The 15126-nt window shown below is 41.8% G+C and overlaps 1 protein-coding gene across 1 annotated transcript in view; it reads left to right on the forward strand.

The window, feature by feature from the left end:
* PLPPR1 (phospholipid phosphatase related 1) overlaps window positions 1-15126 on the forward strand; it is a 95607-nt gene that overhangs the window by 64776 nt on the left and 15705 nt on the right. The window contains exon 3 of the mRNA XM_042455910.1: window positions 8531-8719. Within this exon, the coding sequence (XP_042311844.1) occupies window positions 8531-8719 (189 nt within the window). The remainder of the gene's footprint in view (window positions 1-8530; window positions 8720-15126) is intronic.

Here is a 15126-nt window from a genome sequence, read left to right on the forward strand (position 1 = left end):
TAGAAACATGGCTGTATGGAGCTCAAGGGCTAGCTAATGATCTGTACTTAAACATTGTTTTCAAATAAAAACTGGGTTGTGGGGAGGGGGGTAGATATTCTCTCTGCAATGTGGACTAGAGCATAGTGGCCTAAAGCATAACTTTAAGGAATTTTCTTTGTTAAGAGCTAGTAAGGTAATACTTTTATTAGGGACAACCAGAATCGCACAGAATAGTGAGTAAGAATTCCAGTGGTCCTGAACAATGCTTCAGACTGGGCGCTAAGGACAACTACAAAGCAGGAGAAAGTGGCTGGCTATGGTAGAAAAGCTCCAGACTGATTTCCTCTATTTAGGGTTGCCATTTCCCAGTTTTTGGCGGTGCAATCCTGGATTGGAGGGTCCAAAAACATCCATCCAGGCATTTTTGACTCTCCAGTCCTGGATTCCTAGCCTAGCCCACCGTGCAGGATCTTCTGGGGCCTCAACCAAGGCCCCAAGCAAGTCGCCGCCTGCTAGGCTTCCCCAGGGCTGGAGAAGGTGGCGCTGCCTAGCAGGCCATGCTGGCTCAGACAGGAAGTGGCAGTGGCACACTTGGAGCCTCGGCCAAGGCCTCCTCCAGCCCTGGGGAGGCCTAGCAGGCCATGCTGGCTGGTGGCCGGCTAGGCCTCCCTGGGGCTAGAGGAGGCCAAGGGTGAGGCCCTGGCCTGACCTGAACACAGTGCTGCTTCCTCCAGCCCTGGAGAGGCCTAGCCTATTGCACCAAGGCCAAGGTCACAAGTGTGGTGCTACCTCTTCTAGTCTCAGCCAGCGTGGCCGGTAGGCCACTGTGGCTTTGCTAATGTGTTACACCTCTCTCCAAAAGTAACCCTTTTAAAAAATTGATAATATAAGCTCTGCAGAGACGGAGTAGAAACTGTGGAACAAAACAGATCTGAAGTGACTTCCAAGACAACAGTAGCTTAGCTTCTGTGGTTACTTACCTTTAGCCATTAGGAAATGCTTCCAAATCTGCTTTTCTTTTGACTCTTTAACTACTGTGTCACTAAAATTAATTTCCAGCATTTTAACATAAAGACTGTGGTTTCATTCCCCCCCCCGCTTACTGCTTTACAAAGGATCTGTGGATTTTGTAAAAACAAAAGCTTGCTACCACTGTGTGATAATTTTATTCTTGGTACCAACTAACATCCTGTCTTGTAGTTGCTTCTAGATTTCTTCTAATCGACTAAGAAAACTGTTAAGATTTTTGTGTGTACTGGGGAAAAATTTGTATCTATAGATTTTCATGACCAAGGAAAATCTAACATCGGTGATTACATGCAAAACTGTGATTCTATTTTAAAAATGGGGTACTTTGAAACAGCCTACAGATAGCCAGGAGGGAGGGATATTTGTTGAAAACAACTTGGATGACACTGTACCGTTGGCCATAATGAGTGAGGGTGATGGGACTTGTAGGCCAAAACATTTGGAGCATCAGGAATTCTGAATCCCTTTTAGAAAGAGAGTTTTACCATGAAGCAATGTGTTAAAAATACTCTTTGAGAAAGTAAGTAATTGATATCTATGTCTGTAGAGGAGGAGGAGGAGGAGGAGGAGGAGGAAAGCTGCAAGCACTGCATGGAAGATGAATCCTTCCTTCCTTCCTTCCTTCTATTCTCCCTGTTTGTGTATGCTTCTAGCTTCTAATGGCTTGATGTCAATGAAATTAAGGCAACTAAGGAAATGATATTAAAAATAAGTAAGAAAGAATTCAGTTAATTTAAAATCATGATACAAACAGTGTTAAAGTGATACGTTGGTGTAATAAGGGTATGGTCCATCCCAGGCAAACTCAATAAGGGGATGCACTTAGGTTCATCACTGCCAGAATGGTTCCCACCAAACAGTAGTTGAAAGTACATGTTCTGTTCCAGACAACCAGCCTTGGTAGGAAGGGTATGTTGCCAAGGTGTTGCAGCTTTGTGTAGCCATGCAAGGCTAGAATGGAGAAAGAACACTCTTTGGGGGCAACTCTAATGAAGGAGCACTGGGAGGAAGGGGCAACCCTCCACCCTCTCTCTTCTCTCTTCTTTTCCTGCCCGTGGCTTAACCCTTTCCTTTCATTCCCACTCTTTTAGAAGCAAAGCTAGAATCTGAAACAGCACCTCTTGAAGGCTTGGCAACCTCTTTAAATTTATTTAGGGCTGATCCCTGTCCACAGATTAAAGATTTAGTCTTTTAAAAAAGAAAACGAAACTAATTGCCTGTGGGAAGATTTACTCAGCGTGATCATAATGCATCTTGATTCATGAAGAAAGTCCCATTGGTGCTGTCTGTTGGATTGATGTGCATTGGAATTGACAACCTTTAAAATCCCAAATAAAAATAGCCAGGGCATGTGCTGTGGAAGGAAGATCTCCAGCAAATCAGATTCACACATAAATTAGTTAAAAAGTCAAGAAAATAATACACATCTACATGCTGCGAAATAGCACATTTCAGGAAGAGGAGGGTCTCTGGTTGCATCCAACTAGTTGCATCCAAGACATATGAGACTTCTTTTGAGTAAACATGATCAGCCTATAAACCCTATCCATTGTTACATACCAGATGGAAAAACAAATGTAAAACCTGCCTTCACAAGTGTTTGAATTTTCTTTAACCATTAGGCCAATGTTTTCCCTCTCTTACAATCAATAGGGATCGGGATGCTGATGTTTTCTTAGACCTTTCCAACTTGGAAAAGGTATAGAAAGATATTGCTAATAATGGAGAGAAAGGAATCACTCAGCATAGTGGGAGTGGATGGCATATAGTGAATGGTGAATAAGTGGCCTCTGCTACCCAATGTTCATGTTTCCAAAATATGAATCAGATTAGAATGACCTGCAGCTCTTCAAGGGACACTGACTGACAGGTGAATAATCTCATCCCCAAGTGTATTAAAATATTTTGTTTACTATATTTTTATTAAATAGTTATAAATCATACGTATAAAAAGCAATCATACAACAAAATAAAAGGTTACATGTGAAATAACTAAGGTACATGAAAGATAATTCTTCTAAACATTATGAAACTAAACAGAATTAACAACTCTACCATAAAATGACCCAGTTTATTTTCCCTTCTTGTACTTTCCCTTTGGTCTTCAGCTTACTTTAATTGCTGCAAACTGAATCACACTCAGTTTGCATTCAATTAACTCAGCAGGGGACAGAAGAGTGGAATCCTGGTCTTCCCTGTAGACATAGGAGATTATCACATGGGGCATGGGACGTCATTGTCCCATCCCTGTCCTTCTGGAGTGATCGTGGGAAGGACTTTCAGATGATGTCATGCTTATCTGGACATTATCCCATCCAAAAAGCATGAATGACAGCGATTGCACGAAAGCCTTTCAAATGACACTGTGCTGATCCTGTCATTACCCCATCATTGAAGTGGCATTGCCTGACATTTTGCATTAGCGGGAGTTCGCATTAATGCAATGCCACTTCAATGACAGGATCAACACTACGTTATGGAAGGCTTTTGCGCAATCACTGTCATGGATGGGATAAGGGCATGGGAGCAATCCCATCTGTGTATGATAATCTAAAAGAAAAGCAAACTGCTGCAGCCTCTCCAAGCTTTTATGTTCTTCCTTGTTAATAACTTTTGCTATCTTGACTATGCTCTGATGTTACTTGATCACATGTGTGCCAGTTTTCATCTGTAAAACATTGGAGGGGATGGTTGGGTTAAAAGTCCAAAAGTAATTTGCACTCAGTTAACTTAGCAGGGAAAGGAGAGGGCAGGAAGAGCAGAATTTTGTCCTTCCCAGTAGGCTCAGGCAAAAGCAAATGTGTGTATTCTTCATCATTAATATGATTACAGAGTTCTTCACCCCATAACAATTTTGCACACTGAAATCACTTTTAATGGTAGAGAGAGAATTAAATTGGACTTGAGATGATATCATTTTGCCTGTGATATGTATTTTGAAAAACTGGTGTGATTTTTTTCTTGCTGCACCCCTTTTATTCTCTGTCTGTCTGTCTGTCTGTCTATTTCCAAGACAACTGAAATGCAAGTCAACATTTAGGATGAAATCTAAGATGTGTATTATATTATTTGGCCTACTGTGATTTGAGCTAGAAATTATCTATCAGGTTTCCCATCTTATCTGTTAACATATTGACTGAGGCCCTACAGCATCGGACATAGCTGTGACTTCTGTCACTGTATGTCTGATGCTGGCAATGCAACCTACCCTTTAAGCCAGGCAGGATTCCAACCAGAGGGTTATTGAGGTGCTGCAGATTGTGGGCTGGGGAATAGTAACCACACAATTGTTCTAGTTATGAGGTGCATTGAGATAGGCAGCTGGACCCTTAGGGTCCTGCCACCAGTACATGTCTCAAGGCATCCTGTGACCAGAAGAGCACTGTAATCATCATTTCCCATTTGCCCCCAATCTGTAGCATTTCAGCAATCAGCTGCCTCTGTCTCAAGAGGTAGATTTTGGGGGATCACATCCAGTCATTAATGGCTAAAAATAAATCACCAAAGTTACAAGATCATAAGTCTGGTTTTATTGTTGCTGTTAGCTGCCTTCAGCTTATGGCAACCCTATGAATGAGACTTCCAAGTCACCCTGTCATCAACTGTCCTGCTCAGGTCTTGCAGACTCAAGGCCATAGCTTCCCTGATTGAGTCTATCCAACTACAGTGCAATCTTCCACTTTTCCTAATGCCTTCTACCTTGCCAAGTATTATTGCCTTTTCTAGCAAGTCATGTCTTCTCGGATGACTGAAGTACAACAGTCTCACTTTAGTCAACTTGGCTTCTAAAGAGAGTTCAGATGTGATTTGCTCTTGGACCCATTTATTTGCCTTTTTATCCATCCATGACATCCCCAGAACTCTCCTCCAGCATTGCATGTCAAATGAGTTGATTTTCTTCCTGTTTGCTTTCTTCACTGTCCAGTTTTCACAGACATACATAGACATGGGAAATTTGATGGCACAGGCCATCTACAGACTGATAAATATTGAACAGAAATCCAGCCTAAGTATACTGGATTGAAACGGATTAATTGCTAGTATTAATGAAAAGGCAAATAATGTGGATTTTAAAAGGGGGATGGACAAACTTCTTCATTCTAATAATATGATACATTAGAACTGCAGATACTTTGGCTTTAATTTGAATGATAAGACTGTTCTCATTTTTCCCACAAGAGGGCAGTGTGGGTCTTTCATTTCTGTCTCATATTTCTAAGTGCAAACTCTTGTAGGCCATATATATATATATATATATATATATATATATATATATATACACACACACACACACGCGCGCGCGCGCGTGCGTGCGTGTGTGTGTGTGTGACTAGATCTTCATTGTTAGAGAGGATTGTCATTGCCATTTCCATTTAATGTGTGGGGCTCTTTGTACTAAATAGTGTCTACTTGAAGAAACTATAATATCTTGTCTGTTTCTAATTCTCTTAAAAATGGGGCAGAAAAATGCCAATTGATCTGAGGCATTGAATCCCAAATAAGACATGTCTTAACTCATTTCCATTCTCCGGAAGTCATTATGGCTTTATCTGAAATGAATGCACAGCTGGTCATTGTTCACTGTCACATACTGAATGCTTAGTCCACCCGCCACACACCCAGATTGTGAACTTGGGTGAGATTTTCAAGATGCTTGGTAGAAAAGCTTGGAAAAGTTATTATATTATGTTATTATTATTATTATTATTATTTGGACTGCACCTTCCAGAATCCCACAGCCAGCATGGAAGTTGCAGTCCCAAGGGGAACTTTTCCTGATTTTGGGTTTAGTGTAATGTGCAGTACCCTACTAGGAAGAACTGTACAACTCTTTGCTACAAGGTAGCTTCTGTGGCAAAAAACTTCAGAGTTTCCAAAAGAAATTGCTCCAGGATCAGTAGAAAATGACCAGTAGTTCCAGAGATAGGGACCAGTCTCAGTCGGAGTTGCTGTCTGTGGGAACAGTGATGCATTCTGTGTTTTAGACCGAACTGAGCTTTCTAAAGTGCTCAACCTTTTTAGGAGGAGGAGTTCAGCGCCTGGCATTGATCAGTCTAAAACCCAGATTCATTTGCCCAGTGGCATGAGAGCCTTTAGCTACCACTGGCTGGTACCGGCAACCAAGAGTTGATTCACATGTTAGTGACATAGAAGCCAATATCCATTGTTGGAACCAGTATTTTTGTACCCCAGGGTGGAAAAAGTGCAGCCCATGCGTCTCATGTGACCCATGGGTCCTCCCAGAAAAGCCCCCCCACCCCACCCTAAAAAGTCTCCAAACCAACGAGAATCATCCAAAACCAACAAAAAACACAGTGGGTTAGTTCCTCTAACATCCCAAACTTCCCCAAAACACCAAAGAACAGGAAAATTAGCTGAAAACTAGCCAAAATGGAAGTGAAGTCACATGACTTTATGTGTGTCAAATTGCTGTAGGGAAGGGAAAATTACTCCCCCCCCCCCCAGCTCCTGCACAGTTCCCTACCCCTTTTGTACCTCGAAAAGTCAGTGTGGCCCCACGAATGCAACAATTGCAGTATAACTAAGTGGCTTGGGATTTGTCAACTTGAAGCATCATCTCCTCTCTTTTGAACTCTTTAAGGACAGCTGTTGCACCCCTTTTGTACATGTGATTGCCTTTGGAGACACAGCTGGTCAGAATGTGAGATAGGGCTGGCACCCTAGGGTCTAAATTCTATTTTTATCCCTATTAGAGTAGACCCACTTAATCCATTAGATTTATCGGTATGTTGCCAATTCAACCGTTGATTGAATGGATCTAATCTAGTTGGAAAAGATTGACTGGATGCCAGCCCCTGTGTGGCACTCCCTATGCCAATAAGCTTGACCATCTTCCTCTTTGTTTTTATTCCACCTCTTTAAACAGGCATTTGACTCAGATTTTTATCTCATTTTATGTATTGTTTGTTTTGGCTTTTGTGTATTTGCCTTTTGTACCTCCCAGATACTGTAACTGCAGGCTGCTTTTTTTTCCTGGCAAAAAAGGATGAATTGCCTCTTCTGGAAATCTCCAAGAGCATCAATTCAACTTTTAAAATAGGTTGCAGCTGTCCTGGACTGTTTTAAGGTCAAAAAATACTGTCAACCTTAGATTCCCTTTGACCCCTACATGCCTGCCTGACATGAGGAGTGATATGGACATCACCATGCAGTGCCACAGCTGATAAAGTTACTTTTGACAAATAATCAATTATATTTACAAACCCCTAGTGCAGTTAGTTCAAATTAACATCATATTTCATATTTTACAAATGTAACTAAAATACATTCACTTTTTTTGTATTTTATAATGGTCCACAGTTCAGATAAATAAAGTATAGACCAAAGATAAAGGGCATGTCATTTCACATATGACATTGGGCATGTCACCAGTAGAAGAAGAAAAAATACAATACTGAAAGAAAGGGGAATCAGTGGGAAGTGAGATAGATAACAGAAGAAAGAAGGTGGAAAGAAGCTAGCCATGGATGCTTCAGTGTCATTGTTTGCCTTCCCCTTGGATGAAACTCTCTGGATGAAAGGGCCTGTATATGATCCACTTGGAGAGGAAAAGACTGAGAGGTGACACAATAGCCATCTTTAAAAATCTAAAGGGATGTCATGTGGAAGATGGAGCAAGCTTGTTTTTGTTGCTCCACAGATTAGAGCAGGAACTGATGGCTTCTAATTAGATAATAATAACAACAACAACAACAACATATTTATTTATTTATAGCCCATCCCATCTTCACTCAGGCAATCGAGGCGGCTTACAGCATTAAAATTATACATATCATATCCCCCAACCCTCCCTCCCTTAAAATAGAATTGAAATGCATGCAGATTCCACCTAAAAGTTAGGGGGAAGAAAACCCAAATATCCTGACTATAAGAGCTGCCTCAGAAGGTGGTGGCCTCAGATGGTAGCACCTAAGAGAGTGGTGGACATCTTTGAAGGTCTTTAAACAGAGGATGAATGGACATTTTTGAGGAATTCTTTGAGTCTGAGAAACTCCCTTCTCGGTTATATTTGTGTGGAACAGCCAAAGTAACTCCTGCCTGGACATTTGCATCTGAGTTTCATTTCTGCTTTTGCATCTAATACTGCTTTCCCTTGGGGGCTTAGTAGGGGAAGGGGCTGGCAGGAGACTCCTATATAACTTTTTCAGCTGGTAGAGTCTGCCCTGCTGCCCCATTCCATTTGCATTGATCCATGCTGCCGGTGACAACGGCATGCCTTTTGACAAAGTAGGCACCAGTGTTCCCATCCATTTGCAAAGTATGTTGTGGTCCCCATTGAATCAGAGCCTTTCACTGTGGTGGGGGAGTAACCTAAAGGTTTATGTAACAGATGTTAGACAGTAGAGACACTAGCCTAAGCACTCAGTCACTAATGTTGGCATTGCTGTCGGGTGTCTGCGATGGCGATGATGATGGAGGGTGGCTGTTGCTGGGTAGCTTGGAGGCACGGCTGCTAAACAGCTGCTAATGTGTCTGTGTCACCATGCTGTATTTCCAGCTCGTCATTATGGCCGGGACCATTCTGCTCGCCTACTACTTTGAGTGCACAGACACTTTCCAGGTGCATATCCAAGGCTTCTTCTGCCAGGATGGAGACTTGATGAAACCGTACCCAGGAACAGAAGATGAAAGCTTCATTCCCCCCCTCATCCTTTATTGTGTCTTGGCTGCAACCCCAACAGCAATTGTAAGTAGATAAAACCATAATCATTACTTTTCATTCTTCTCTGTTGATTTGCGGTAGGGACAGAAGAAAGATGTGAGAGATATTGCTTCCCCCAGTCCTTTTTTCTCAGTCCTAGTTGATGTGGATTTGGTAGGGAAGAGTCTGACGTTGGCAGATTAATAAAACCTATGCTGGCAATTAATTACCTCATTCATTATCTAGGCAAAATGATACAGAGCTTCGTATCCTGTGTCACCCCAACAAGGTGCAATTGCTGTGTATGTCTCATTTGACAGATGGCTGCAAATTTACAGTTCAAGCACAACAGAAGCATGTGAAATCACTCCCCTAACATCAGGTCTTAATGAAACTGAGTGTACCGAAGGCATGATGTTTTGGGTGGCTTGCTAGATGCAAAACAAGCTGTTATAATAAGATTCTCCCTTGATGGAATGGTGCTTAGGAGCTGGTGGAAAGCTTTCCTCTTTAACAAATCTCATTTGAGTTGTACCTGTTCCTCTCAGTGTGGTTTTTTTGAAAGGTTACCAAGAAAGCTATGCCTAAAGAACAAAACTCTAAAACTGCTCTTACTACACTCTTTTCATTGCAAGCATGGTCTCTTTTGTGCTCCCAAACAAACAGAATCATACACTATGACTATTTTTTTTAACTGTTTGGAATGAACTGCTACCAAAAGATTCATCCTTTTTGTTCCATCTTGGTTGACTTTCTTCTTCCTTTCTGTCAAGGCAAGTTTTATTTGGGTATTGTTCTCACTTTTGAACTCCTGCATGCATTTCAATTATGCTTCGGCATTTTACCCAACAAAGTGAGGGAGAATGTTTTATTACAACAATGCCTCTTAAAAACATTTTTAAGCCCATTGTGGCTCTATAGCAAAATAAATGGAGGAAACATTTGAAAAGAAACTGGATGATTAATATTAAATACATCCAAATAGCCCAACATATGTCTATATGTATGAGGCATACATTCACTGGTCAAGCTGTGTGGAAACAGAAAAATATATATATAAATAAACAAGTCCTCATCTAGTATTAAACTTAAGGGAAAGTGGTTTTGTAACACGATCACTTTGTACAGTGCACACTGGCTAAGATCTGTGCTGTCACTAATCAACCTTATTCCATTTATGTGAAGAAGTTTTTAAATTGATTTTTGTGCCTCTGTATCTCAGTGAATGGATACGCTCATGTGTAAATTAATACCTGTTTGTGCCTCCCTTCTAAAACTTTGAACTTTCAATGCTGGTATATTTTGGGATTTGTGGTCCAAAATTAACTTTACCAAACTCTGCACCAGATATACAGCTACAGAGGATCATGGGGAATGTGACATGGGAGGGCAGGACAAGCAATGTAATCCTGCTGTTCAATTTGTGCATAAACACAATATATGACAAAGGGTTCAAGTTAACCCCCCTCCAGATACACACACATGCATACACCGAGCTTTGGCCAACTTCACAGCAAGTTTCCCTAAGGAATACTTTACTAAAATAGAAATTTTCCCCTCTGTGCAGAAACACTGAAATGAATTGAATACTTAAGCCATCAAACATATCTTGGCTGTAATTCTGTTCAGGACACTGACATGCATAGGTTTCCCTTATGCATGTGGATGTCCTTTTTTGGGTACTGCAAGGGGTTGGTACTCCCTTCCTTCCTGCCTCAGGTAGCCTCACTGTAAAACCCCTGAAGCCACCCATTCATGGCCATTCCATACTTCCTCAGCAAGCAGGCAGAGGTAGAAAAGTGTCTGGCTACAGCCCCATAACTACCAGACACACTATGATAACATTAGCACTGTAATCCATGAGGTTCCTATAGGGGTCTTGGTGCTTCTATAATCACTGTGTGTCTGGCTGTGAGGATCTAGCCAGATATGTCTCTGGTCCTTCCTGCTTGTTGCAAAGCATGGAATGGCCATGCAGGTTAGCATCAGGGGTTTTATATTAAATCAAAGGAGAGGGTATATGTCTCTGCATAGTGTATATCCACATATAGATCTAATCTCCACTGCTGAAATAATCCTATGTGGCACCATTTGAACTGCCATGGCTCAATGCTATGGAATCCTGGGATTTGACAGAAAAGGATAAATATCTCACAGAACTACAAATCCCAGGATTCCATAGCACTGAGCTATAGCTGTAAAAGTGGCGTCAGACAGCATTAATTCTGCAGTGTAAAGACAGCCTTTGCCTCCCTTCACCAAAGCTGTTGTTTGCTTGTTTGCTTTACCATGGTCCCATTTTTTCACCATATCTTTGTCACCTGGTCCAATACTGTTGAGCTCTTTGTGTGGAGGCACTGTAGCAGGGGAGGATTGCTTTTCACTGTCTCCCTGCACCAAGTTCAAGCTCCCTTCAATTTCATGCCACCTCTTCAGAGTGTATGGATAGATTTGAAGACCCCACTTGAACTGCAAGGTTACAGAAGGCTTTGCTTGCTTCTCTTTCACCATCACAACTGATCAGTGTTAACTTTGCAGAAGTAAAGAAAGTGCATTAAAACTAGGACAGTTAACAAGTAACAATGCTCACAGAATTTGGAGTATGTTTGCTGTTCTGAGGAGAGGGCTGGCTCTACCTTCCCTGCATAACCTTCTTTCCCACCCCCCTAATTCTAAGGCAGATTGCCCATGATTATAGTGAAGGGGGTCAGCAGACGCTGTCTTCCCTCAGATTAACCTATAAAACATGATCAACACACTTCTGTGGGTTTTTCCCAGCAGGCTGCTTGCATCTGTGTTTCCACATCAAAGATATAATAGTGTGGTTTGGCTAAGAGGATTTGTTGAAGTGAATGCAGTCTACCCTCAGTCTGTCATCATGCTGATACTATAGGGAGAATTTGTGCCCATATCACTGAATGAGCAGAAGCTTGGTTTTTCACAGGCATTCCCAATCCAATGCCCTCCAGATATGTAAGACTGCAGCTTCCATCATCTCCGGCCACCATGGTCACCAGGATTGAGAAATCTGATTGATCCAGTTTTGGTCCCTGTTCTACCACCCATATGGCCCAGTTTGGCAGGGATAGTCCTGATTAATCTTCTGTTGTCCCACTTTTTCAGCTGCTTTCAAAATGTCCCAATTTCTCTCTCCTCCTCCCACTTTCCCCCTTTGTCCTCAGCATACTTCAATTGCTGCAGAGTTTGAAGTGCAAAGTCCTTCGCATTCTCTTAAGTCAGCATGAGAAGAAGAGAGGGTATAATCTTATGCTTCTCAGTTGGCTCTGGTAAAAGCAAACTGCTGCAGCCTCACTTAGCTTGTACATTCTTCCTCATTAATAACCTTTGTCACCTTAAACACACTCTGATGTGGCTGGTTATCATCTGTGAAATATTGGAGGATATGTACTTTCTGCCTCCAAATTGCTGAGGTGCAGCATGGATGAGGATTTTATACTTAGGACTGCAGTCCTATCTGCCAGGGATGGGCATCATGTGTGCATAGCTGGGGCATATGGCCAGAACCCTGAACCCCCCCCCCCCCGCCAACACACACACACACACCTCCCATTGCATCGTGCAACCAGGAAAACAACAGCTATATCTTGCTTTTAAAAAAGGGATGGAGAAATGGTATTACATTGAAAACATGCATTTCCTGAATGGTGTTACTGAAATTCAGCAGCAAGTGGCAAAACCCAATCCTGAAATTTGCCTTGAAGAAAACAGCCCTTGGGGCTCACGTAACCTTCCAGGGCATTTTTGTGGGTTTTGACCCTCCAAATCCCCTGGGCTGCTCTTTTGCTTGCCCAAAAGCAGGGAGAGAAGAGCATTGCCTGGGGATTTCCAGGACCAGTACAACACTTTTCAGTAAGTTACAGAACTCCCTACACTGTTTTAACATTTTTTAAAAGACATGTTTTTTAAAAAATAACAAAAACAGAAGAACACCTATGACTACTTCCAATTTATTGTTGCTGAGGGTTGCCATACATCCTCCTTCTCCAGAACAGCTCCTCTTTTTCAGAGCTAAAATTTCTGTCTATGCAGATTTCTAAAAGGTCTTGGTTTTCTTACAAGATCCAAACTGGAGGAAGAAGGCAAACAGATAGTAGAGCTCTTAGGAAGAGGAAGGAAGACAGTGGCCAGCATTACTCTTGGAGGCGGGGCAGCAAGTTTACTCACCTTCTTTCAGCTGTGTTGGAACTACTACCACCATTGCCATTTCCAGGGCCACCGTCCTCCTCCATCATGAGGGGAAGGCCCATCAGGAAGGAAAATGGTGGAGAGGAGGAAGACATCCTGCCACCATTTCTGAGATGACTCCTGGCCACAAGAATTGTCTGTCTTGTCTGTTGGACTGACTCAGCTGAAGAGTGGTGGCTGCTCTTACAACTGCCTAGAGCTTATAGGGTATTTAAAGTGAGAGTTGTCTTAGTGATCAGTGGTTTGAAGTCACCAGTAGGTATAGATCCTTTTTTCTTTTCAAAATATGGTAACATGTTTTTCGGCATTATTGGTCATCTCTGTAGCCTCTGGAAGGTCCTAGACTCACTGCAGCCCATCATTGCTTTAAAGGAAGGTACACAGGGAACACTCACCTTGTTTTTAAGCTGATTATCATTTCCAGGAAGCTCCCAGAAATACTAACCAGCTTGGTGGGGGGAAACATCATGTTATCCTTGCATGCATTCTTTAGCAGTGAAAAATGCACTTCCTTCACTGTGAAACCAAAATTTAGCAGTAGCGGGATTATTGGAGGATGCCCTAACAGGCCTTGGAGTGGCTCATGGACTGCTATACATGTTTACCTGGGAGTAAGCCCCATTGAACGTAGACCCATTGAACATAGTGAAGCTTGCATCTGACTAGACATGCATAGGATTATATTGTAAACTTCAGGACAACCCTCTTAAGCAGAGAGTGAATGTCTGGCTCAAGGGCGGTCTCATTCATTCATGACAGTAATGCCTCAGAGCAAGTATTAGTGGAAGAGGTGGGAGGATCAGCAGGAATCTAAGGTTGATGGAAGACTGTTAGTCCCAAGATCATGGAGAGATGGAGGAGCCTAGCAAGACTGTCATTAAGGAGCAGCAGGACATTTAAGGAAGATGGATGTTTAAGGAAGAGAAAGGCTGGGGAGATGCTAGGTCTTAGCAATTTAAAGTTTCATCTTCAGAAGTGACTGAATATTTTACAAAGTGAAAAAGGCCAATAAAGAGTGTCCTCTTTCAGTTGAGTAATGCTGCTGAATTCTTTGGCAACAAACCTGAGCACTTGTATTTGTGGCACTTTTTACAGTATTGTTAAGGGATGCAAAAAAGGGGCGGTGGTAAAAAAAAAAAACCTCTCTCCCATTGGGTGCATTTTGACCATCTCTGATCTTGTCTCATTTGCTGTGGCATTCTGTCCCAGGAACATGTTGGCATAGGACACATGAAGAATGAGTAAAAAAAAAACCGGAAAGTCCCAGATCTTGTTCCTGCTTTTTCCAGTTTTGTTTTGGAGATCCATACACTTTTGTTTATCCCAGAATATTTTCTTTTAGCACCCAGTATGATCTGAGACTTTTTATACCAGCTCTCCGGGTTGGTTTCTTTTAACCTAATATAAAATCAAAAAGAACAGAAACAAAAATCTGGGACTTTTCAGTCAGTCTGGATGTACTTATAGAAAGCAGGGTTACAGAAAGAAAAGAAAAATCCTTAATAATCTTATATTGTAAGGTATTTTAATCCCTTCCTAAGTCTTAACATTCACCTGTTTCTTAAATTTCAGCTTTCATGGTAGGTCAATGGCCTGTAAAAGTTGAAGAATCTTTGGCCCAGCTTGATTCCATGCCTCAAAATTTTGTTACAAGTCTCATTTGCCCTGTTTTTCATTTTGAGGTTTGTGAGCTATGTAAAGATAGGTTTTCTGAGGTAAAGAAGGACCATAGCTTTCAGTGGTTTTAACCTTCCTTTCAGGGTTTCCTCCAGATATGTTCACCTCATAAGCACTTGTCCTTCTCATGTCCCCTTTGCCTGCTAATCTTCCTTCTGACTAATTTAGTTCATTCTGCTCATGTTCTCAGTCATGAAATATGTAACTACATAAATTCTCACTTATGCTAAATCCAGTCCTGGCGTCCTGTAATACTCAGGCTTCAGCAGCAGTTGACACAAATGGTAGCAAAGCTAAAACAACACCAGCATTTTGCTTGATTTCTCATAGTGCTTTACTGAGTGACTCAAGAGACATGGACACTATTGCAATTGGAATAGCCCATCTCATCCCAAAAGACTAAGGCAGCTTGAGATTAAGATCCATCAGATGCTGTTTATTTTAAATAAAGTGTTTGTGTAGAACAGGGCTGGAGAACCTTTGGCCTCCCTCTATGGCTGTGACAGTCCTTTACCAGGTAGAGCTGATGAGAAATTTCAGCCCTGTTATAGTAACTTAAGTGTGTAAAT

Source organism: Sceloporus undulatus, chromosome 2 (assembly GCF_019175285.1).
Source record: "Sceloporus undulatus isolate JIND9_A2432 ecotype Alabama chromosome 2, SceUnd_v1.1, whole genome shotgun sequence".
Lineage (NCBI taxonomy): Eukaryota > Metazoa > Chordata > Lepidosauria > Squamata > Phrynosomatidae > Sceloporus > Sceloporus undulatus.